Genomic DNA, 23,588 nt, shown 5'->3' with positions numbered 1-23,588 from the left:
TGCGGCAGGGTCTTGCTATTTACTGTGCAATCTGTACAGCACCATGTACATTGATGGTGCTATATAAATAAATAAATAATAATAATAATAATAATAATAATAATAATAATAATAATAATCATCTTAACAACAACCTTTTCAGATAGCCATATTGTTATTCCAAAATTGCAGATAGGGCATTTGCCTTGGAGAAACTAATGGGCTGGTTCAAACATAACAACAAATCATGATTTGGCATTTAATGAAGGGCTCTTGACTTGCACTATCCCTCTTTTGTTTCCCTCCTGTTCTCATGTGCAGTGATTCAACCAAACTATGTTTTGATCCTGATTTCCAATCTGGCAAATGCACACCGTTGTTTGCTGGGTTGGAAAAATGGCAAACCATGGTTTTCCACACACTGAGAAAGAAAGAGTGATCACAGTGCATGGAAGCATTCCCGCTCAACTTGGGATGCAAGTTGAGATTTGAAATTTGAGATGGATACAGCTCATCCACTTCTAAACAGGTTTCTTTCACAAATGGGGAGGATCACACCCACCTCTGCATTCTCTGCTCTCCCTGCCACTCCAAAAGCCTGCTTCATGTCAATGTTACATGAGTAGCACCTATTCCACTTTGTCTCAGGAAAGATCTTCACAAGACATGGTGCCACCATCTACTCACCTGCAACATTTTTTTGCACATTCATAGTAGCAGCATTCTTGAACACCGGGAACTGGCAACATGCATTGCACACAAGATTCGGTGTTTCCCTTGGTTCTGAGAGACTCACTGCAGAGATTCACAACTTCTCCTAATACAGCTGGAATCTCCATCTATTGTCGCCAAGAATTATTATCGTGTGCAATTCCTACCTCTGAGAATCAGAGCCACCAGTAGCAAATATGTATTTTCTTTGGGAAACACAATTTAAATAGGCATCATTTCACCATGACGGTAAAAGTGGGGAAAGGCTACAACAACCAACCTGGTACCCCTCAGATGTTTTGGACTAGAATTCCCGTCACCCTTGAGTACAGATCATGTTGGCTGGGGCTGATGGAGTCCAAAATATTTGGAGGGTGTCAGGTTTGTAGAATTCTATCCCATGGCAGAGAACTTAGGTGTCACTCTGATGGACCTTTGGATCCATTGAAAGATAAGAAGCCCAGCCCATCTCCTTCCTTTCCTAAATAAGCATTGTTGTATTGCAGGGATGGGGAATGTGTGGCCCTCCAGATGCTGTTGAACTGCACTATTAGCTATGCTGACTAGGCCTGATGGGAGTTGTAGTCCAACAACTGGAGGGCAACAAGTTTCTGATCCTTGCGGTTTTGCTTAAAGATGGAGAGGCAGGAGAGGTTCAGTAACGCAACACTGATGTTAGGAATTTAACCCTTCTCTCCTGCTTTCTCACCCACCCTCTAGGAAGCCATCTCACTACATCAGTCCATAGAATCTGACTCATGTTATTTCCAAATAGTCCAGTTCCTGACAACAAATGAAGCAGAATATTTACAAATAACATCTCATTGATACAAGGCTCAATATTTTCATCCAGATAGAAGATGGCAGTAAACACATTCTTCTGAATGCAGCCTTCTGAACAGACCACTTGGAATGCCTACAATGGCCAATAAATAACGAAGCACAAATGATTAGTAGGAGTAGAAGACAAACATTCTTTCATCAGAAGAGCTTTTGGAGTGGGAGATATTATTCTGCAAATGGAGGCAGCAAAGCAAAAACCCAGCATGACAAACTGGCTTGAAAATAAATTTTCATACCTTTGGAAACATTTGAAATAATAATAAAAAAAGCCATAGCAAAAGGGTAAAATCAAAGAACTCCTCTTTGCAGTATATCAAATAACCTTACACATTATTTCTTGTTTGTGAAAATGAAATCAATGGAGAGATTCCATGAAATGTGTACTTGAGAAATGTCTTGGGAAACTACACAACTGTGAATTATGTACGTAACAGAGTATTAGATTTTCAACCATCCACTGTAGCAGCTTGATGCATAGAGACAATGGCTGCATTCAGACAACACAATAGTCAATGGTGGGTTATTAGTCAATTCCACAGTTGATTATCGAAGGGGTACTCCCCACATGACATAATTATAATCAAATATGGTGTGGATTAAGGCCAGCATCGAGTTGAGTATTAGTCAATGGTGTGTTTGACTGACACATCTCCCACCCTCTCTTCTCCTCTCAGTCCTCCCGCTGGTATCCCATCAGCCATTGCGAGTTCTGCCAGCTGGACTAGTGCGGCAGCTGCAGCTTTGGCCTTTCTTGCCAGAGGACTCTGTAGTTGCTGAAAATAACCAACTGTGTGCACCAAAATAGTCAATGGTGCCCAACACACGACATGATAACCAGCGGCCATTTAAATAATCAACTCTGCACAGACTTGGTCATTTGTGTTGGTTAGTTTGGCTGAATAACCAATGGTGGTGTGAAAAAGTCCTGAAGGCAACACAATAACCCACGGTTGACCTACAGTTGATTATTTAACCATCGTTGGTTACTGAGTCATCTGAACCCAGTCATTATTAGGTGAAATGTTTGTCTCTGTGCTGTCGCCTGTTTATTTCTGCAGACTGCTGTTAAAGGCAAAAGAATAGGCTAATTCTGGAGGGCAGAAGAGGGGAGAAGAGACAACTATTAAATCTGATTACCATGATGATGAAAAAATATGCTGTACTACTTCTATTTATGACAACAAGCTACTGAAGGCATGAAGAGGACCTTTTAAATTATTTTATTAGCACTTCAGTGCCAGCTGGTAGCCCAAGCACATACAACCATCTTAGACAATGTCAAGTGGAGTAAGTAATGACTTAATCTGATTGACTATACACCAATAATGCGAAATTTCAGTTCAGCTGTCAGTAGATGGAAAGATAATTAGCCCCACCTGTTTCATTAGTGAGCCACATTTAAGACTATCAGTATATTTAAATTTTGAATGCTTAAAGGTGGAACGGGAACAAGTTTGATGAGGAGTTAACTGTCTGAGTCACTCACAAGCAAAACTGGATTTATGTCCATTTTGTTCCCATTGAAGTCAGTGGGAGACTAAACCCAAATTTAATGGATTTTAATTGGTTTACGGATCAGCATATCAGAACCAAAGTATGTAAATATGTGAATTCCCTACTGTTTCTACTCAGGCGAGCAAAATGGCTTTCATTTAAAAAATAAACAAACCAGATATTGGGACAAGCAATCTGTGCAAGGAAGTGGGTGCAGTCAGAAATGCAGGCATTGGTGTGGAACTAGGCAAAGCAGAGAAACCCACAGCAGAATCAAATGTGTTTGGATTTCCATGAATCTGACCCATGGCCTCTGCTGTGGACCAGCCTTTTCCAAGTCACGTGGACTTGTGGACAGGTTTTTTTCTTTCTTTCTGGAATTTTACGCAAATTTAGTCATAGAAAAATACATTTAAAAAGAAGAAAAGAAACACTGGCTGAAAAATGTGCTTTTCTCCTACAGGCTAAAGCATTTTGGGGGGGGCATTCACACATTCTGGGGGGGATTTGTGAATTTTTTGCAAGTGCGAATTTGCGCATATTTTGGAAAATTGGGGGGGATCAGATTGTGTCAATAAGTGGACAACAAAACGAAAGGCACCTGACATTTTGTGAAATGCAGACGGAGCAGATTTTACAAAATCTTTACGTCCCTTTGTGGAACCTGTTGAACTTTTGCGTGTCACGCAGAGCTGCTTGATCCCAAGTATGATGACCTTTCCAAATCAACAGTGGCATCAGCACCAAGTTGTCCTGCATAATAATGTACCATTTTTGTAACCCTGCTGACGCTTACCCCAGTGAGTGGCATGTTGGAATTGCAGACACAGCTTTAGACCCTGTCCAGTTGGCTCCCATTCTGGGATCTGGCTTGGTATACTTCCTCATCTCCTCAACCCAAAGAGGATATGTAGAGTGCTTTATTCTGGGCATCTCCTTGTGGTCTACATGGCTGAATAGGCCAGGTGCAGGACTAGCACAGGACTTTCAGGCTACATGGCTGATCTTGTGCACTTAGTGGCCCTGTTCAGAAGCCACATTAAGCCACAGTGGTTGAGCACTTTGAGCTAAACATTATGGCTTAACTTGTTGTGTCAGTCTGACCCAAGGTCAGTCTTGGGTCTCAACCAGTTGGATGCCATAGAAGAATCAGGAATACAAGAAGTCATCATCTGAATGATCCAGAGGGTCAGAAAGATAAATGTAAACCAATCACTCAGTTGATCACTGTGAATGAACCCACACAATGAAATGGTGTTTGTTATGCACTATCACTATTCATACTCTGGGTTTATGAAATTAATTAAATATTGAATGGATAAATATGTGTATTTTACTATCAACAAAGGAAAATACATGATACTTTGCAACTTTGAGGTACCCCGAATAACATCCCTACTGAGAAAAATACATAGCAACTTTTATTTAGAGGCAAACATACCACACTGATTCACAGCAAACAAATCTTAGAAATCCAAGTATTTTGTCATGTTTTTCTGCTTCTTTCCTTAACCTTGGTATTTTGGATAAAACTTCAGGTTTGTATAGAACGTGCTCATCTTGTTCTTCCAGGATATCTGAACGTAGAACTGCAATACATAGTTCCTTGACTTTGGAACAGGCTCCTGACATCCAGTGAGAGTACCTTAGGACAGAATGAGAAAGAGCTGCTCCCAGCTCCATTTGCAATAGATCACTCCCCATTGCTAAGGATGTTCTAGATCACCAATTGCCTGATTACTGGGTCAATTCACATGACCACTAATTTGTGGGAAGCAGCATCCACCAAGACTATTGGCAGTGGATGGCCCATGTGAAAGTTCTGCCATGGGCCCAGATCCATTTCCCACTCATCCCCACAATAGGAGCATACATTCTTAATGCATGCGGGGACCAACAGTTATTCTAGCTATGTTATTGCTAGCTTATCATGTAATTCCTGGATCAACCAGAGTCTATTTATGCTAGGAAGTGCCCCCAGGGTTTCAACACTTCCCGAGTTTCCAAAACTAGCTTGTGAGAGTAGTGATGGTCTATTCTTAGGGGAATAGAGAAAATGCTGCTGTAGCATCAGATGGGCTAACCTGATTCTCTGGATCATAGCCAGTGTGTGAACAAAATGTATATATGTTTTAATTGATGTTGCCATTTTCAGATAATACTAGAACTAATATCTAGCCTTACCCTTTTCATGTCTATACACATAAATTCTTCAATCTACTGAAATTAACATATGCCCATTTATTTTCTTGCATTATGCTTATTATCAGCCTTGGATTGTTCTCCTTTTAAAAAAACCAAAAATCTGTGATTTTCAATATCTAATATAATGAGCTTCACAAAGTTTTTATTGTAAGCCCAAAACACTGAACCATAAACATTACACTAAATATACAACTATTATTATTATTATTATTATTATTATTATTATTATTATTAAAAATGTTTTGGGGAGTTCTACTCTATGGACTTCTTTTGCTAAAAGGCAGGACTAAAGGATATAATTGAAATGTATATTTTTGCTTTCCAAAGCAAAAAATTAATGCATGCAACATATACTTTGAATTAAGAGACTAATGTTCCTTGTACTATGTCAGTTGTGCTTGGATCTTCTATTTAAGAGAAAAGAAGGAAAACTGATATTCTTATTTACTTCACACTGTTTTTCCTGCCCAACTTTATTATTATTATGTTTCTGTGGTAGTTATTAAAGTTGGATTTATTAATAGTGCAAGAACATTTGTGCTGGTATTAGCATCAGTGGGTTCCTAGTCATGTTTATTTGACCTTAACTCTGTTGGATTGTTTACACTACTGGAACATGAGTTCAATTCACTTTAAAATTCTCAGACTTTCTTATTTATAAAAGCTGAGCTTCTTGTGACCTTTCTATTCATGATGTTTCCTTTACCTCCCAGCAATGAAAAGAACAAAATACCCAGTGTCCATTTAAAAAAATAAAAATATTTTAGTTGCTTAAAAAGGTGGGTCCTTTAATTATACATGAAAATGGCAACCAGATGTTTACAGAACACACTAGCATTTTCTTTGCAGCCTCTGGTGCTTTTATTTCTGTTTGCTACAGGGTTTTTTTTAATGAAAGATCACTTGTAAGTATAGCTTGCATTCTACAAACATAGATTGGATTCAAACTTGGCTGCTACTGGAAGTTCAGCTTAGCCTTCTTCCTCATATGCTATTTTTACATGTGTGTGTGTGTGTGTGTGTGCGTGTGTAGGAACTCCACCTTTAGCTTTAATTGGCAGAGTCCAGGAAACATTTTACCACTTGATCCTGCAGACTATATAAACTGCTCCATGGTAGAGTAACAAAGAAGTGATTTTACTGTGCTAGCGTCATATGGTAAATATAGGGTGACCATAGGAAAAGGAAGACAGGGCTCCTGTATCTTTAACAGTTGCATAGAAAAGAGAATTTCGGCAGCTGTCATTTGTATATATGGAGAACCTGGTGAAATCCCCTCTTCATCACAACAGTTAAAGCTGCAGGAGCTATACTAGATTGACCAGATTTACAAGAGGGCAGGGCACCTGCAGCTTTAACTGTTGTGACGAAGAGGAAATTTCACCAGGTTCTCCATATATACAAATGATACCTGCTGAAATTCCTTTTTCAATACAAATGTTAAAGATACAGGAGCCCTGTCCTCCTTTTCATATGGTCACCCTAGGTATATGATTCAGTGCAGCTTCACTACAGAGAGAATGGGTGTTGTTTGCCAAAAGAGACAAGCCCTTTGAAAAGGAGGGGTTGCTCTGACAGAAAGTATTAATCTTCACTCCATGAGGCTACATTCATACAAAATATTCATTACTTCATTACACAAAAATGATATGCTAATCAACTTACCATGTCAAAATGTAACATGAGAACATGGTGTTCTAAGAGTAGGAGTTGGAAGGGCACAGTACTTTAGGATAACAATAGCTCTTGACCTTTTTTAAACAGGTATCTTCAATAAAAGAGACAGAGCAATTCCAACAGAAACCTGTTCCATATAGCCGAGGTGTGGTCAACACGTATCCCACAAGCTGCATGCACCCCCCTCCATCCTCTTCTGCAGCCCCCACCCCAAGCCATCAAATCTGGTGGCACAATAGTGGCAAAAAAGGTGTTTTGCTATTTTATTTTTTTTAGTGGCAAACCACTATGGAACCTTAGAAAAGGCAAAAAAAGAAAAGAAAATAGCTTTGGGCTCTGTAGCAGCTTGCTGCCAAATTTCATCAGCAGATCAGGAATGTGGTGTATGGGGTTGTAGAAGGGCTGAAAACTGGCCTCTGGACTGCTCAAAGTTGCCCAGCCCTGATATAGCCCAAGACATTTTACATTTTGAAAGCTGCCTTTTTACAACTTGATTTCAGCTTTGATTTCTTCATCTCAGCAGTCTAGGGGCTTTTCTATGTGAGGAATTTAATCTGCACCTTTACTGTGGCTTCTGCTTTCAGATTATTTTAGGGCACAGCAATACTACAAGTGAGAAGGATCTTGTGATTGTTGTAGATCACAAGCTAAATATGAGCCAACAGTGTGATGTGGCTGCAAAAAAAAAGCAAATGCTATTTTGTGCTGCATTAATAGAAGTATGGTTTCCAAATCACACGAGGTACTGGTTCCCCTCTATTCGGCACTGGTTAGGCCTCATCTTGAATAGTGCATCTAGTTCTGGGCACCACACTTCAAGAAGGATGCAGACACACTGGAGGGGGTTCAGAGCAGAGCACCGAGGAAGATTACAGGTCTGGAAACAATGCCCTGTCAGGAAAGACTGAAAGAACTGGGCATGTTTAGCCTTGAGTAGAGTAAGCTTAGGGGAGACATGATATCACTCTTCAAGTACTTGAAAGGTTGTCACACAGAGGTGAGCCAGGATCTCTTCTTGATCATCCCAGAGTGCAGGACACGGAATAATGGGCTCAAGTTACAGGAAGTCAGATTCAGGCTGGACATCAGGAAAAAAATCTTGACTGTTAGAGCAGTATGACAATGGAACCAATTACCTAGGAAGGTTGTGGGCTGTCCCACGCTAGAGGCATTCAAGAGGCCATCTTCCAGGTATGCTTTAAGGTGGTTTCCTGTATTGAGCAGGGGGTTGGAGCCGATGGCGTTATAGGCTCCTTCCAACTCTACTATTCCACAATTCTATGATTAAGATCCATTTCTTTACACATGTTCCCCTCCAGGGTTTTTCTTTCTCTGACTTTCTATATATTCCATTGTGCAACCACTAGGTGGTGGTGTGGTATAGCAGAATTGCACAAATATATGAGGCTTCTACAGTACCATTGAGAAAAATATCAGACATGCCTCATTAGGGGGGAAAAGCTGCAATAAAGGTTGCAAAGTATGGGGTAGACTCTGGAGGATGACATCACATAAAGGATGAATGAACTACTATAAATGAGGAATTGCAAGCACACAATAAAAGATGTATGTAGAAACGCACCCAGGGGTACTCCCAGGTGTGAGCTGAAACCATCACACCAACTTGTAGAGCTTTATTGGAAAGCCTGCAGCCTCCTCCCACATTTCATCTTCAGTTTCTGACCATATGGTCTTCATGACAGTGACAAGATGAGGCCATATTTTTCTCCTTTCCCCCAATCCCACTTTTTGAAACATTTTGCCTGATTAAGAGATCCAGTGATCTCAAAACTTGCACATTTTTGGTGAGCTTTTGAGTTGTCCTACTAAAGGTTTTTATCCTAATATGGATTTTGGGATTTCATGCTTATTTCAGCACTGGATTGCGACCACTCTGTCTTTTTCTATCCGTAGTGGTAAAAGAGAACAATTGTTTTCCATCTTTGCAACAGCAGAAAGGATTGCCAGTCATGTCTCTTCTTAACATCATTTTTCTCCAGGCTGACTATGTAAGTGCCTTTAACACTTCCTAATACGTTCTGCATTTTATATCTTTCTGCCATCTGTTTCTTTTCTCAACTCCATCTACGTCTTTCCTCAAAGGGCTCAGCGAAACCGGACAGCAGCAAGAGGTCTAACCCCTGCTAAGTCAAGTGGTGTAAAAATAAGTACAGTAAGATATAAGTACAGCAAAATAAGTAGTGTCTTGGTAGCTGTAGCTCAGAACGGCAGCTGCATTGTTTTACAAAGCAATCATTTTGCTGATGTGTGGTTAGTTTGTGATTATAATTTTGCAATCTTTTTTTTTTCTGTCCTAAAATGGCTAACTCTGCTTCTTCTTCAGCAGCTGCATAGGACTGTTGTGCCAAGAGCTACACAAGGAATTTATATCCCCTTTCGGATTCTTAAATTTACATACACACCCACAAAGTGGTTCTTCAGAAAGGCTATCTTTGGATGACATCTTCTGTTTATATAGGATTGTAGCGAGAAGGGACGGAGCTATAGTATACGTATAGAAGCAAGCGGAGTATATCTTGAAACCTAAGAAGGATCCTGATCCACTAACTGCCCACTCTTATAGTGGTGTAACTGAATGTAACCCTCTCCTGTAATACCAGTATAATGCTATATTTGGTAATGTGCCGACATGCCAGTTGGTATAACCATTCCTACATAATTATTTACTTCCACGGGATTGTCTATAGGTGCAAAATAGTATACCCCGTCGGGGCTGCACAGTTACACCCTATTATTTATATGACGCAGCCGCCAACTTGCAACCACATCGGGCTTTCCCCTGTGAAACTGCACTTTTTCTCAGTGTCAATTTACCACGACTTTTCCTATTGTTCCGATGTCACCACTGTTATTTACGTCTGTTGGTGGTGGCTTCAGTTTGGGGTTTACAAAAAGTGGGTGTGTACCAGGGGCGGATCCCAGCACAGGGTAGGTGTGGGAATGCAGGGCAGGAATCAGGGGGTTAGTGAGATGCAGGGCCGTGGGTTTAAGAAGCACAGCAGCGAGCTTGCAAAGCTGGGAATTTACAAAGGAAAAACAACAACCAGCTAGAGTTGGCTGAAAGCGGAGCTGCCACTACATTTGGATTGTTAGAACAGCTGCCTGGGAGCCAGAAAAAGAGCAGAAGGCAAGCAAGTTGGAAGCAATTGGTGCGTGCCCAGCGTGGCCCTACTTACAGGGCCAGTAGTGCAATCACGTCCGGGTCTATTCCAAAGTAGGCCCCATTTGCTCCCCATACTTGCTGTCTGACAACGGAGCTCTGATTTTTCCCAGGTAGGGCAGCCCGTACTCACTCCAGCCATTTAACTCTTTCAATTCAGCTTTTAAGGAGCTATTCCGCTGTTACTTCGGACTACTTTCATTATTCACAGGAGTTCTCTCTCCATTTGTGAAATGTGAAGTGCCCACAAAGCCTAGCCATTCAGTTTCTCCAGTCTCAAGAGTACGTAGGTTTCCAATGAAAAGATGTTCCTTGTTACATTGCTTGCATAAAGAGCCAGTGTGGTGTAGCGGCTAGAGTGTTGGAGTGGGAGTTGGGAGATCTGGGTTCTAGTCCCCTCTCAGCCGCAGAAGCTCACAAGGTGATTTTGGGCCAGTCACAGAGGCCCTGTTCAGAAGACACCTTAAACCATCGTGAATAAGGCTTATTGCCTTATTCACCATGGTTAAAGCCATGGTTTAAGGTGTCTTCTGAACAGGAGCAAAAGCAGGGGTAGAAAAGCATCCAATGAAGTGAAAAGAAGGGAGAAACGGATTCTCAGGATGCTGAACTTTTTATTCTAGATTGTAAAGCCCAACCCATTTCGGCCTGTACCTTTTCAAGGCCTTCTTTAGGGGGTTGTAGGAAGATATCTGTAAAGATATTCTTATCAACAAAATGTCTTTCTCTGATTGTTAATAGCGACAATCAGAGAAAGACATTTTGTTGATAAGAAAGTCTTTGTAGACATCTTCCTATAACCCTCTGAAGAAGGCCTTGAAAAGGTACAGGCCGAAATGTGTCAGGCTTTACAATCTACAATAAAAAGTCCAGCATCCTGAGAATTCATCTTCTGAACAGGGCCAGACTCTCTGCCCAACCTATCTCACAGGCTTGATATTGTGAGGATAAAATGGAGAGGAGGAGGATTATGTACACCACCTTGGGTTCCTTGGAGGAAAGAAAGGCGGGATATGAATGCAATAAATAAATAAATAAATAGATGTAGAATATAGGTGGCTGCCTTGTCCTAGGTGAGATTATTATTCTGTCTAGCCCTGTATTGTGTACACTTGACTGGCAGCCATGCTCCAAGATCTCAGGCATAAGTCGTTCAGTCCCCTGCTACTTGATCCTTTTAACTGGAGATGCTAGGAATTGAACTTGGATCCTACTTCATGCAAAGCATAACCTCTGCTGCTGAGCTATGGTCCCCAGACTACGGTCATTCCTATAATAAGAATTCCTATGAGTTGTTCAAATAAACAAGTAGCCCTTAGCATTAGGCCATAGATGATTAGATATGGACTTTACATGGGAATATTATTTTCCTCAAAACCTATAAGTATTTGGGCAGGGTGAGGGAGGGTAAAGGAGAAAAGTTTCATTTTTCCTCAGATAAGCTTTCAGCCTGGTTCATTGGTTCAAAGCCAATTTTCAAAAATCCTTAAAATATTCCTCTTAACTCTAGGAGAAACAAGAACCAGACAGACTTTTGAAACTTGAAACTGAGTAAAAAAACCCAAAAAACAAACCACTGGATAAGGCCACTAAATTATAACAGACGAGGAGAAGAGATTCTTGTCTGTTTACCCTACAATTTTCAGTTCATATGTTTCAGTAAATATTGCCTGAAGCTTTTACATTGTGCCTTCGAGGAGCACATTTTTATAAAGTAGAATGGTTCTACTAGGAAAATGTTATGACACAACATAAACAATATGCCTTCAGAAACTAGTACATCAAGTACTAGGCTTGCAAAAACATACGAAAATGTTATTTGCGAGTAAGAGAAAAAAGAATTATTTTCCATCTGTTTCAGAGAAGATCATCAGTTTGGTATGTAAGCAAGTTACTTCACTTAAATTTATTTGAAAAGCTTATTCCTAGATCTGGGAATATGAACAAACTATAAAACACTTCCAATATATGGAATAGAATTGGCAGCAGATTTTTTTTTTTTTTTTTTTTTGCATAAAGATTGCATCTATTCAATATTTTCTATACATTTTCCATACATTTTCCAAGTACATCTGGATCTGAACAGAAAGCACCTAAATCCTTAGTTATTGCTGGAGAAAAATGTAAGGAATTATTATTATTGATCTCAAAACATGGATAAATATTACCTGTGATGATGAACTACACAGTTCACTGCTGCATTTGGTTAAAACGCCTTTACCATGTTAACTGTGGATTATGAACAACTTGATTTTATAACCCCACTTTAGCTAACACAGTGTGAAAATGGTGGCTTTATGCTACATGAGGGGTTGGCAACCTGTAGCCTTCCAGATGTGTTGAACTTTAATTCCCATCAGCCCCAGCCAGCATGAGCAATGATGGGAGTCATAAAGCTCCATCCAACGAGCATTTTATTGCACGCTCGTTACTGGGCACTCACGGATTCTTCGGAAGTAGCTCACATGAAGTTGTCTGCCTCTCATGCCCCTTCCTCCCCTTGGATCTACACTACTGCTTTAAAGCGCTTTACAACAGTTATAAAGTGCTTTAACTGCTTTAAAGCGCTATAAAACTGTTATAAAGTGCTTTAAAGTAATAGTGTAGCTCCGGCCTGCTGGTCTTCCTTGCAACACAAGAAAAACCAGAAAAACTGAGATTTTTTTTAAAAAAACTGGTTGCTGCTCTCTCCTGCTGTGGGAGGAGAAGCACTGTGTTCACAATGAGGGACTGAATGGCCCTTGTGCACCTTGTTTACTTCCTGTTTGAAAACAGGAAGTAACTGAGTGTCCACGGAGTAACAATGGTAGCCAATGTTAGCCGGCATTTCTTCCAAGATGCGATGGAGCTTTTAGTTCAACAACATCTAGAGTGTCCTGTTCTTTGCAAGTTTGGGCCATAAAATGCCCACCTCTCATAACCAAAAAACAGATAGCCTGACTGCTTCTATTTATATGACCTTGCCCATCCACTCAGAACACTGGGGGCTGAGGTCTACTCTATGTCCTGCTGTGTCCTGGGAATGGAGGTGGTGATGGTGGGACATTCCATCAAGGCTTTGGTATTCCATGACAGGAGGTCAGATTGGCCTCTTCCTTGTGGCCTTTAGATACCAGACCAAGATTAGATAGATAGTTATCAGCTGGACTTCGGCTTAATTGTCTCTTAAATTCTGACTAGTTTACAGCTGCTACTTGTTATGATATATTCTATGGGTTCCTTTTACTCTTTCCATACATTTTTTTAAAGTTAACTGTCTTGAGAGTCCCAGTAATAAATGAATATATGGGATGTATTTTTCTAATAAATAAATAGCCATACATCACTTTAGAAGCCTTGTGCTTATACTTCAAACTCTTAGAGCCAGTGGGGCACAGCGGATGGAATTCTAAGCTGGAATGAAGAGACATAGGTTCATATCCCTGCTCAGCCATGAAGCTCATTGAGTTAGTCTTCGGGGTGTCTTACCTCACAGGGTTACTGTAAGGAAAGAGCTTCCCGCCCTCATACAAGCAAGTCTGAGCTTCTAGGTGTAGGGCTGGAGTAGGTAAGTTGCAGACCTCAACTTAATTTCAAAAGCCGTCTGCATTTTATCAGTTGAGACCTCTGACAAGAGCGATCTACTACTACTTCCCTGGCAGTCCCATTGCATGAGTGGGGAGGAAGAGGGAGAGGAACAAAGGGAACGTCACAAAGAGAAAGAAAACAGTGGCAGAAACAGAAAAGGGGTGACCCAGCCACTTTTGTATTTGGCCATACCCATAATTGATATGCGGCCTTCAACAGGAAAACACTGCCCACCACTCGGTAGGGGCATAAGAAATATGGGTGATACTATGGAATAGACATGATCAATCAATACATAATAACATTAATGTTATTACACAGCAATCCTATGCCCCCTAGGCAGCATGTGAGGGGCCATCGGATACTACAAATCTGTCGTGATTCCAAGCCCTCCCACCGAGATGTGAGACAATAAAGAGGTCTCTCGTGTGATCCACAAAGCTTCATTCAGTTCCTATTTACTGAATAAAGCTTTGTGGGTTGCATGGCAGACCTCTTTATTGTCTCACATCTCGGTGGGAGGGCTTGCAATCACGACAAAATCTCCTGGATAACCATGCTTTCCTCCTATGTGAATGAGCTGCAGTGATCCTCAATCACATTAGTTATAAACAAGCCATAATTCCCCATAATATCCAGTTCCAAGAAACTGTGGCTTGCTTAAACTATGGGTTGAGAACACACCAGGATCTGAAACCATAGTTTTCCAATTTTGGAGGTCATGGGAGACCATAGTTTAAGATTGAAGCAGAACATTCCAATCTCCTCCTTGCAAGTACATAAGCCCAAGGCTGCCTTCAGTCCCTTTTGGAAATAAAAATAGTAAAATATTATATTATATATAATACAGTATGTCGTAACCAACTGATTTATAAACTCTGGGATTTATGGCCATTTGAAAAACGTCATCGTATCACTTTACAGTAAAGAAATATATTGCTATTATACTCAGTATTCTCACCTGGATTGGGGATTTCATGTCTGCTCAGTTTCCTGTCTTCAAGAACTGTAACTGTATAACTGTGTTGTGTAAGGATGTGCCGATATAACTGAAGGTCTTGTTTACTGCCGGAAGAGGGGATGTACAGTATCACTGCTCTTGCCTGGCTTCTAAAGTATTTAAAAATGGCATCCTCAATCTAAAACAAGAAGAAAGACATAGTCATATGTTGTGTTAAGCAATGCAAAGAGCCATAAACCCTATTACATGGGAAAACAGTATCTATTTTTCCTTACAATGATGTGAAACAACCATGGTATTCACAAGATGCATAATTTTGTACATCTCTATCATGTTCCCTCCTTAGCCACCATTTTTCTAAGCTAAAAAGCCCCAAATATTGTAATCTTTCCTCTTGATCATTTTAGCTACCCTTTTCCAGTTCTACAATAGCCTTTTTGATGTTGCTACCAACCACCACTACAAAAAAGTATAACAGGAAAGTAGGAAAAAAATGTGGCCAGGGAAAGCTTTATGTTTGCTAAATTTATGACTTGAATGTGTACATAGGAAGCATTATGCAAACAGGCAATTATGGGGCTTTGAATGGATATTGGCTAAAAGGAGAAAGGCAGAAGTTTCAATATAAACAAATGTCGTTCAAAATGCTTCCAGTTGTTGATGGGTCTGGTAGCCAGCTATAAAGTGACACTCACAGCAGTCTTTCCCCCCAGTCACAGGAAGTAGGTTTATGTTACACTTGGCTCAAGCGTAAGATGCTTTGCAGGAGGGAGACACATGTGTTCAGTCTTTGATGAACGACTGGCACTTTTCTGCTTTAATACAGAACAAGCCTCTTTCCCTGACCACAGTCAATACAACTGACACCTGTTAAAACACTTCATTCACATTTTATTAAATACATTGAATAAATGCGTAAAGCAAGAACATTTGAAATATCCCAGTCGTCAAGTGCATTGTGTTCGTAAGCAAAAGTAACCGTTACAGGAGTAGATAGGAAATGATCAGCTCACAAGAGTTATGTTACACAGACTTGTAATTTATCCTCTTCCTGCCCTTGCTGTATTTATAACTTATTTGTCCAATAGTGAGAAATGAAGTGTTATTTGACCTCAAATACCCCTTCTTCTAGATCACCCTTTGTCCCAGATAAAAACACCCTTTGCTGTTTTTAATCCTCTCCCTATCGTTCCCCACATTGGGTGCTTTCTAATAGAGGGCTCCTAGGCCTAGCTGTCAGAAGGCATCACACCTTTCCCCCATCCTTAATGGATTTTCTGTGGCAAAAAAAAAAAAAATATGACAGAAGAAGTGGTGGGGAAACACAGAAGGTTTAAAAGTAGGAGACAACATCATCTGGACCCTCATGTAAAATTCCTTGAATAAGACAAGGCATGGTGCAATAAAAGCCTTGCCTCGTTCATGGAATTTGGAAGCACCCTAATACCATTATTCTCAGTTGGAGTCTACTAAAACCTCCTATTGCTTTCCACTTCTGGCTCCCTATTTTCTTCTGAATACAATTCAAGGTGCTGGGGTGCAAGGCATTAGATTTCCATGGAAAATCCAGTTTCCTCTCTGAATTCAAACAAAGGCCCTGGACACTTATACATACACGTATTTCACACAACTGCACTGCATCTTGGGTTTTGCAGTCTTTCTACTGTATAAAGTTAGACTGTTTTTAAACAAAAAGGGTGCCCTTTAGTCCAAACCAGATGTGGCAACGGAGATGACAACATATACCTACTGTATATTCTCTTTTAAACCTTCAGAAGTAGCAGCAAGAAATTGTGTTCATGTACATTTTTCCTAGCTAACAAAACCGTTGGGGTGGAGAGCCAGGCCAGCAGCAAAGGCAGGTGTATGGTTGGGCACCTGCCAAGGACCCACACCCCAGCAGGGGGCCCAGGAGTGGCTCCTCCTCTCCACTACTGCAATCTGCTTGTTCACCAGCCTTTCACTATGGTCCAGAAAGTGCTGGTAGTGAGAAGAAGGAGCAGTAGATACCATGGCCTACTTGCTCTCTTGCTCTCTGCCTGTCAAGCAAGCAAGTGGTAGCAATGACGAGAAAGATGAGGAGGACCAGTAGCATCTAGTGACAATGGTGGTCAGAAGGTAGACTCACTGAGGGAGTGGATATGCATTCGTACATCTTTCTTTATCAGAAGTAGTGTAGCCCTAAAATTTGGAGACATGCAGTCATTTGTTTACAAAAAGATAATTTCACAAAGTCGTATTACAACGAAATACGCATACTGGGGAATGAACTTCAATTAGTCTTGGAAGAATGGTTATCATAGGATTCGATATTATGGAAGCTGGTTTGTCACAGAAGGATAGAAATACTGTGAGTTTAAAGGTAAGAATGTCCATTGTCACAGTATGCGAAGGAATAGATAACTTACTGGATAAATAAATGTGCAGTGGATTTGATGGGAAATTGCAGATTTTGTTAAGTCAGCTGTTTCAGAACATCCTTTGTTCCAGTCTAATGGAAAGTAAATTTTTGAGCCAAATTCCACTTTTAGCAGAATCTGGCAGCGAGCCAAGTTTTTTACTTATAAAGTTCTGTACCACTTGAGTTTCACATACCTATGATGAGTCATCTCCTATGTCCCTTTGGAATCTGGAAGGTCAAGGGAGGATGCCTTTTTTGAGTTTACCATCTGTGTGTGCTGGGTAAGGACAGCCCGCAAAGGAACACAGTGAGGCAATTTTAGTGATTTGGCCACAGCTGTGGAATTCCCTTCCACTGGAAACCTGCCAAGGCCTAGTTAACTTTCACAACTGTTGCAAAATGTTTTGATTGGGGCTGGCTTTTGACAATTCGGTGAAGCCAAAGAATTGGTTTGAAAAACTAACCCTACACACTCTTTGATCACAGGTATAACCATTCACGACACAGTGGAATATTTGGAATATTTGCCTTTTGGGCAGCTGAATCATCCCACTGAACCTCCCAAACTTCCTAAATCTGAGATTTCAGAAACATGCTTTTGCAACATGGAACTGCCTGTCTATACATACAGCTGTGACAGGGAACCAGCAGCTTTCAGCCTAGTTTCATGGAAGAAGGGGAGAGAGAGGGTGGTACACAGAGCAAGAGAATGCAATGCAATTCTGCAATGCAACAAACTCCAGCCACGTTTGGCTCTGGCCCAGCCCACTTTGGGATCCGGTTCCACCCACCATTGGAAACAGCCTCATTTCCTGGGGGTCAACAGTCTTTATAGGATTCTCCACCACTGGCAGACAGCCTGATTCACTTGGCAATTTTCCCATATGGAGAAAAGAGAAGGCCAGTTCAGTTCGCATGCGTGAACCAGCCCACTGTCTCACGCTCAGTCACAACTCATTTACTTGAGGATACTCAAATTCCGAAATTATAACAGTTCTACATCCCCACTTAAAGCTCTTAGAGCCTATCATGTGTTGTCCCTAGGGATGTATGGATATTGTTAAATCCATTCTGGATTGTCAGGTGTATTTTCTTCTGTCATCTGCACATTGATCGACTGGTCTTTTTAAAAGGGATATTCAAGAATTTTGTTCCTTCTTACAAATGCGCGTTTATGCTAATGTTCGGTAGCACAAGTGTTCATTTGCACAAATCACCTTCCAAAGTTAAAAAAAAATGGTCCGCAGGTCCCCCGCCACAACAAGTAAAAAGACAGTTCTCTGAGGAATCCACAGGTCAGATTCATACACATCTGAACTCATTTGAATCCACTCAGGATTTCCAGGGCAGGATCTACACTATTCATTACACCGTTGTTTAAGTGCATTGTTGCGTCCTCCCTTGCTACGTTACAAAATGCAACTTGAGCCCAGTCAACCGAAATACCTTTTCTTCTATCGTTTTACCCCGGCACACTCTTCTTTAGAACGTTCTTCATTATGCTCATACCGGCTCTGAAGTAAACCTCCTTCTTCTGGTGACTCTGAGCTAGACCTGCCGGGATAAGCTGGCAGGGAGGCGGGGCGACGCGTAGGGACGAGGGAAGCCCTGCAGCGTCTTAAAGGGGCCACGTGTGCCCCGAAAGATAAGCTGTTTTTTAAAAAAATTAAGCCTCTGGCCCCTCTTTCACCGCCCTCCCTCCCCCTCCCCCTCCCCCTCCCCCTCGTCGCGTTGTGCCAGCTCTCCCTCCCCTAGAAAAGCCTTCACTTGTCCTAATCAGGAAGCAAAGACCATGGTCACGAGACATGACTTTGAAAGACGGCATTGAATACAACGAAAGGTTGGGGCACATTGTTAGTTTTAAAACGATTTTAACAGAAAGTGGAACGGTTTTAAAAGTCAGAAGAAACGTAACAACAACAGCATCAGGTGACTGCTGACGTCATCTCTGCCAACTTGTTACGTTTCATCTAGACAAGTGTAGACGGGCTCCAATACATCCCTAATTGTCCTTCAGGCCTTCCACATTTTTGCATAAAGGGACAATTCTGTCCATTTCAGCATAAAAACAAAGGTGGTTTTTGTTTGTTTGTTGGTGATTTATTGGATTTCCCCCAGTACAAAATAAACATTAAATATCTCCCCAGTCTGCTTGTCCCTGTTCTCTCTCCTCTTCATATTATCCAATATTTTAAAAATAAAGGTATTCTGGGAATAAATAAAATAATTATGTGAAAATTAGGTAAATAAGTAATTACAAGGGAATAGAAACCATCTGTGATTTGGGCGTTACGTGAAATTCCTGCCCTTGAGCATGGCCAGTCAAGAGTTAAGTGGGCATCTTTGTAATATAAACATCTTTCCAAAATGGTAACACAGATCCCCCCCCCCCCACACAACTTTTCTCTTAAGGTGGAGAGCAAAATACTAGCATATAACCTGCCTGCAGAAGAACTCTAGGCTAAAAGTTTTAGCCTAGCACCACTGAAAGTCTAATAGGAACGACAGCCTTTTCATTTCTGTGCTTACAATGAGCAAATAAAATTTTGACAGGATAAGTACTTGGTAATAAAATGACGCAACTGGAGTATAGCCAAACCAAGCAGTTATTTTCCATCAAGAGCAGTGATAATAGTTAAAAATAGTTCCAAAAATATATATTGCACAAATGAGTTTTGAAAAACAGCACAATAGGTCAGGCAGCTTTTGAATCCTAAAATGTCTAGACAAAAAGCACTTGTGCTAAATCCTTCCACTTTTTCAAGGAATTGATCCAAATATTTCCTTAACCAATTTCTTCATAAGCACCCTGGGCTTGATTTAAATGCAAACACCTTGGAATCTTTCCTCGGCCACTTGTTGTACACAGCACAAAATATAAAACAGGAATCATTTGGCTTTTAGCCATCGATGTCTCCTCCCCACAAAAACACACATGTAGCACTAATTGAAGAAATATGTTTTAACTGAGCAATGAGGGATTTGGCTTCTTTCGTAGAAACTTTCCTTTCCCTTTGAAATTCAGTTTCCTCAGTTTTTCAAATTAACACTTCCAGGACCAAACTAGACATTTTGTTAAGTATTCTCTTCAGCCAGTGTGATTTGCTGGGTAGAGACTGCGGTTTCGGTGTGGGAGATTTCTGGGGGTTGTCTTGATGAGGGGAAAGCCCCGGGCTAGCTCCGCAGTAGCGCTAGGTCATTTATATGATCCAGCAGCCACTGCGGAGCCATCCCAGGGCTTTCCTCTGAAGCTCCGAATTTTAAAAGTTGGGGGCTTACCCCGACTTTTCCGTCTTGCAGCGAGGTGGGGATAGCATCTGCCATCTGTTGCGTCGGAGGCATGTCCTGGCAAATAGCAACCCCTGATTGGTTGTCATTGCTGGGCAGGGACGGGGGGGAGGGGGCAGGCCGGCGAGCCTCTGTGCATGGAGGGTGAGAAGCTTCAGTGGGGGGAAAACAGGGGAGGGGGACACGGTGCAGCAGCACAGCAAAGAAGAATGGAATGGAGTGGTGGCAACTTCTCCTCCTGCTCCCCATTATGGTTTCAAACCCTGCGCTGGCTCCTTGCCATGGGGACAACCCAGCAGGAGCACAAAAGTGCAGGATTAGTGGGGAGTGGGACGCCAATGTGACCTCATATAAACACCCCCCTGGGTTCAAACTTTTGCGTTCTGTACTGTGTTGATACTGTAAGCAGTAAATTCATATTAAACAGTAGCAGTGTTTGTATTTAATGTTACAGTGAGATTTCTAGCCAACCTATACCATTTTCTTCCCCCTTCTCTTAGGTTATATTTTATATTCTGTAACTCTGTATTAACGTAAGTCTGTTTTAGGGGGCAAACCTATGCATATTTAGACAAAAAATGTCCTACAAGTCCTAGCATTTTCCATTCCGGCTGGAGAGTAATGGAAGTTGTAGGACTTTTTCTGTCTAAACATGCATAGAATTGCACCCTTAATAATGTTTCCCTTCTTTTAAACAAGTCCTATTAAATTGTTAACCATTCTGTACATCAAATGTCACCATCGCTATCCGTGCTAATTTAATTATTGGTTGAAGCCAGTCAGAATTTCTGATGTTATGGAAACAACGTTCCAATTTAGCCAAAGGTTTGCCAGTCTTGCTTTTTCAACCTCATTTTTTTCAGCCATAAAAATGTACCTCAGCCTGAGACTTGGCATGAAAGGCTCAATATCAAGAGATGAAAAGAGTCTGTTCAAGCAATTTATGCTTTTGCTAGTCTTTACACTTCTTACTCTCTTCTGTCTAAAGTATGGGATGTTGGTTTTACTTTTCAAGGCGAGAATTATTTGCCACACTCAAGAACAATTTTCAAACAGATAAGTGTACGTGATACTTTAATGGAGTATATTTTTCTGGTTAGAAATGTTAAGCAAATGAACCAGTAGATTATTTACACATGCAGAATTATGGATTCTATTAATACTAAAACAGCACACACATATATGAAAAACTAAAATATCTGCCATATCTCTGACACAAAATGCTTGTTTAAATAAATAATTTAAAAGGGTGTCGTTTGGGACCAGACCTTGCAAGATTCTGTGGAAAGGGGGAAAGATGCCTGAGATTCCTTGACATCTTCTGAGGGAAGATTTGGTTGCAGGAATAAAAGTACCAAGAAGGCCCATAGTGAAGCTGGTAGGAAGCTGTCTGGTGTGTCCATCCTAACTGGAGGAACCATGTCCATGGTAATGTTGCTAGAGTTATCAAATTGGAATCCTCATACTAGAATTCATATTAAAATGCTCAGTTTTTGAAGGCAACTTTTGTGTGGGGGTGGAGGTAGAGGAAAGGTTATAACTTTCCTGCCCCTCACTTTTTCTCTTTTTAAACTCCATTACACTGGGGATTAACACACTCCCCACCTTTGCTTCTCCGCCTGTGTTTTTGTACCTCGGTTACTTCCTCTTTCAAAAGAGGAAGTACAGAACAAGCATGAGGCCCATTGAGTCCTCTGCTCTAATGGAGCTCATTCTCCTATACACAGCAGAAGGGAGCAGCAATTCTGAGTTTAAAAAAAACATTGGACTTAATGAGGTTTTTTTTGTTGCGCAAGGAAAGCAAGAAGGGGCGGAAGGCGCACGGGAGGCAGACGACATCATATGAGGGACCTGAGCAAACTCTGTGAGTGCCCAGAAACGACGAGCGTGCAATAAAACGCTCGTCGGATGGAGCTCTCTTTCACAGTAAAACCCAGTTCTTCTTAAGAATGTGCCTTAACATTCAGGATTTTTATTTCTCTAATCTCCTGGTTTAAACAGCCCATAATTTCCCTAGACAAACTGAGGTACAAGGATGCCCTCACTCCCAAAATCTGATGCTGTTGCTCTAGATATTGGAATTGCAGCACTGCAGGGGTAAAGGGGGATATACAACAAAGCACACAAATTGAGAAACCACTGCAACGGAGAAAGAAAATTCCACCCATTGTCCAGCACTCTAATACACCAGTACTTTCCCAATCTGGTGCCCTCTATATATTTCAGCTCCCATAAGCCCAACCCGATATGACCAATGTTCAGAGATGATGGAAGTTGTAGTCAAAAACATCTGGAAGGCATCATGTTGGGGAACGCTGTAGTACTCTCTCAGTCACTCCTACTTATGCCTTTGTGTGAGACTCACCAGCCATGTTACGAGGCCACCTTCCCAAAAATAATTATTGGTACCATAGTTGGTTGCTCCTCTGAGCAAACCCAAGTTCTCATAGATTTGCATACGACAGAGCAAATGGTCTCACATCCTCAATATTCTCATACATACACAGGAATTCTCATGCATTTAATCACTCTGCATCACAGACTACGTTGGAAAGTGGGAATATATGGTTGCCCACTGATTTTGATTGGCTTGAGGGTGCTGTGGTGGGATATTATTATTATTATTATTATTATTATTATTATTATTATTATTTCCCACGGTACAGCAGAGCATGATTCGGTTCATCTTGTCTGAAAAGCAGGAGAGGAAACAATCTTTGTGTAGCACTTGGATTCTGCAATGAAACCGAACAAAGATACAGCAGATAAGCAGCCTTGTGTAAGAAAGCTGACTTTTGTAGGCCAAATCACAAGCTGTTTTATTGAGGAAGAAGCAAATTGTACAGAATGGGAAAATGAAAGTGAAACACAAGAACAGTGTGAGGGTGGAGTCTTGTGCTCAAACTGAATATAGCCAAGACTTCAAATTAACCCTTACAATTTACCTATTGCTACAGCTAGACTCTCTGCCAATCCTTTCCTGGGTAGACTCATTGAAGGATAACTTGTTTATTGATTTCCACTGTAGACTCAGACATTTGAAATTGATTTGCCATGTTTCTCAAAGTTGTGGGTACTTAAAACCCAGATGCAGTGACTTCCTCTTTCTTTAGTTAACATGGCAGCATGTGCCAAATTGCTTCTGGAAGACGTCCAAGCACAAATTTCTTGGGCAAACTTCCCAAGGTCTAACATCCACCAGGACTGACTATGAGCTTTTCTACATGAGGCTGTTAATCCACTGTATTATTATTATTATTATTATTATTATTATTATTTAT

The 23,588-nt window shown here is 41.0% G+C and overlaps 1 protein-coding gene across 2 annotated transcripts in view; it reads right to left on the bottom strand.

Annotated features, from left to right (window-relative positions):
• Positions 1 to 23,588, bottom strand: part of CPED1 (cadherin like and PC-esterase domain containing 1) — a 117,218-nt gene that overhangs the window by 83,277 nt on the left and 10,353 nt on the right. For both annotated transcript variants that reach the window (XM_063134062.1, XM_063134061.1), the window contains exon 3: positions 14,619 to 14,796. In XM_063134062.1, the coding sequence (XP_062990132.1) occupies positions 14,619 to 14,796 (178 nt within the window). The remainder of the gene's footprint in view (positions 1 to 14,618; positions 14,797 to 23,588) is intronic.

Source organism: Elgaria multicarinata, chromosome 9, assembly GCF_023053635.1.
Source record: "Elgaria multicarinata webbii isolate HBS135686 ecotype San Diego chromosome 9, rElgMul1.1.pri, whole genome shotgun sequence".
NCBI classification, from domain to species: domain Eukaryota; kingdom Metazoa; phylum Chordata; class Lepidosauria; order Squamata; family Anguidae; genus Elgaria; species Elgaria multicarinata.
Note: the sequence above shows the minus strand (reverse complement) of the source record. Positions and strands in the feature narration are given on the sequence as shown.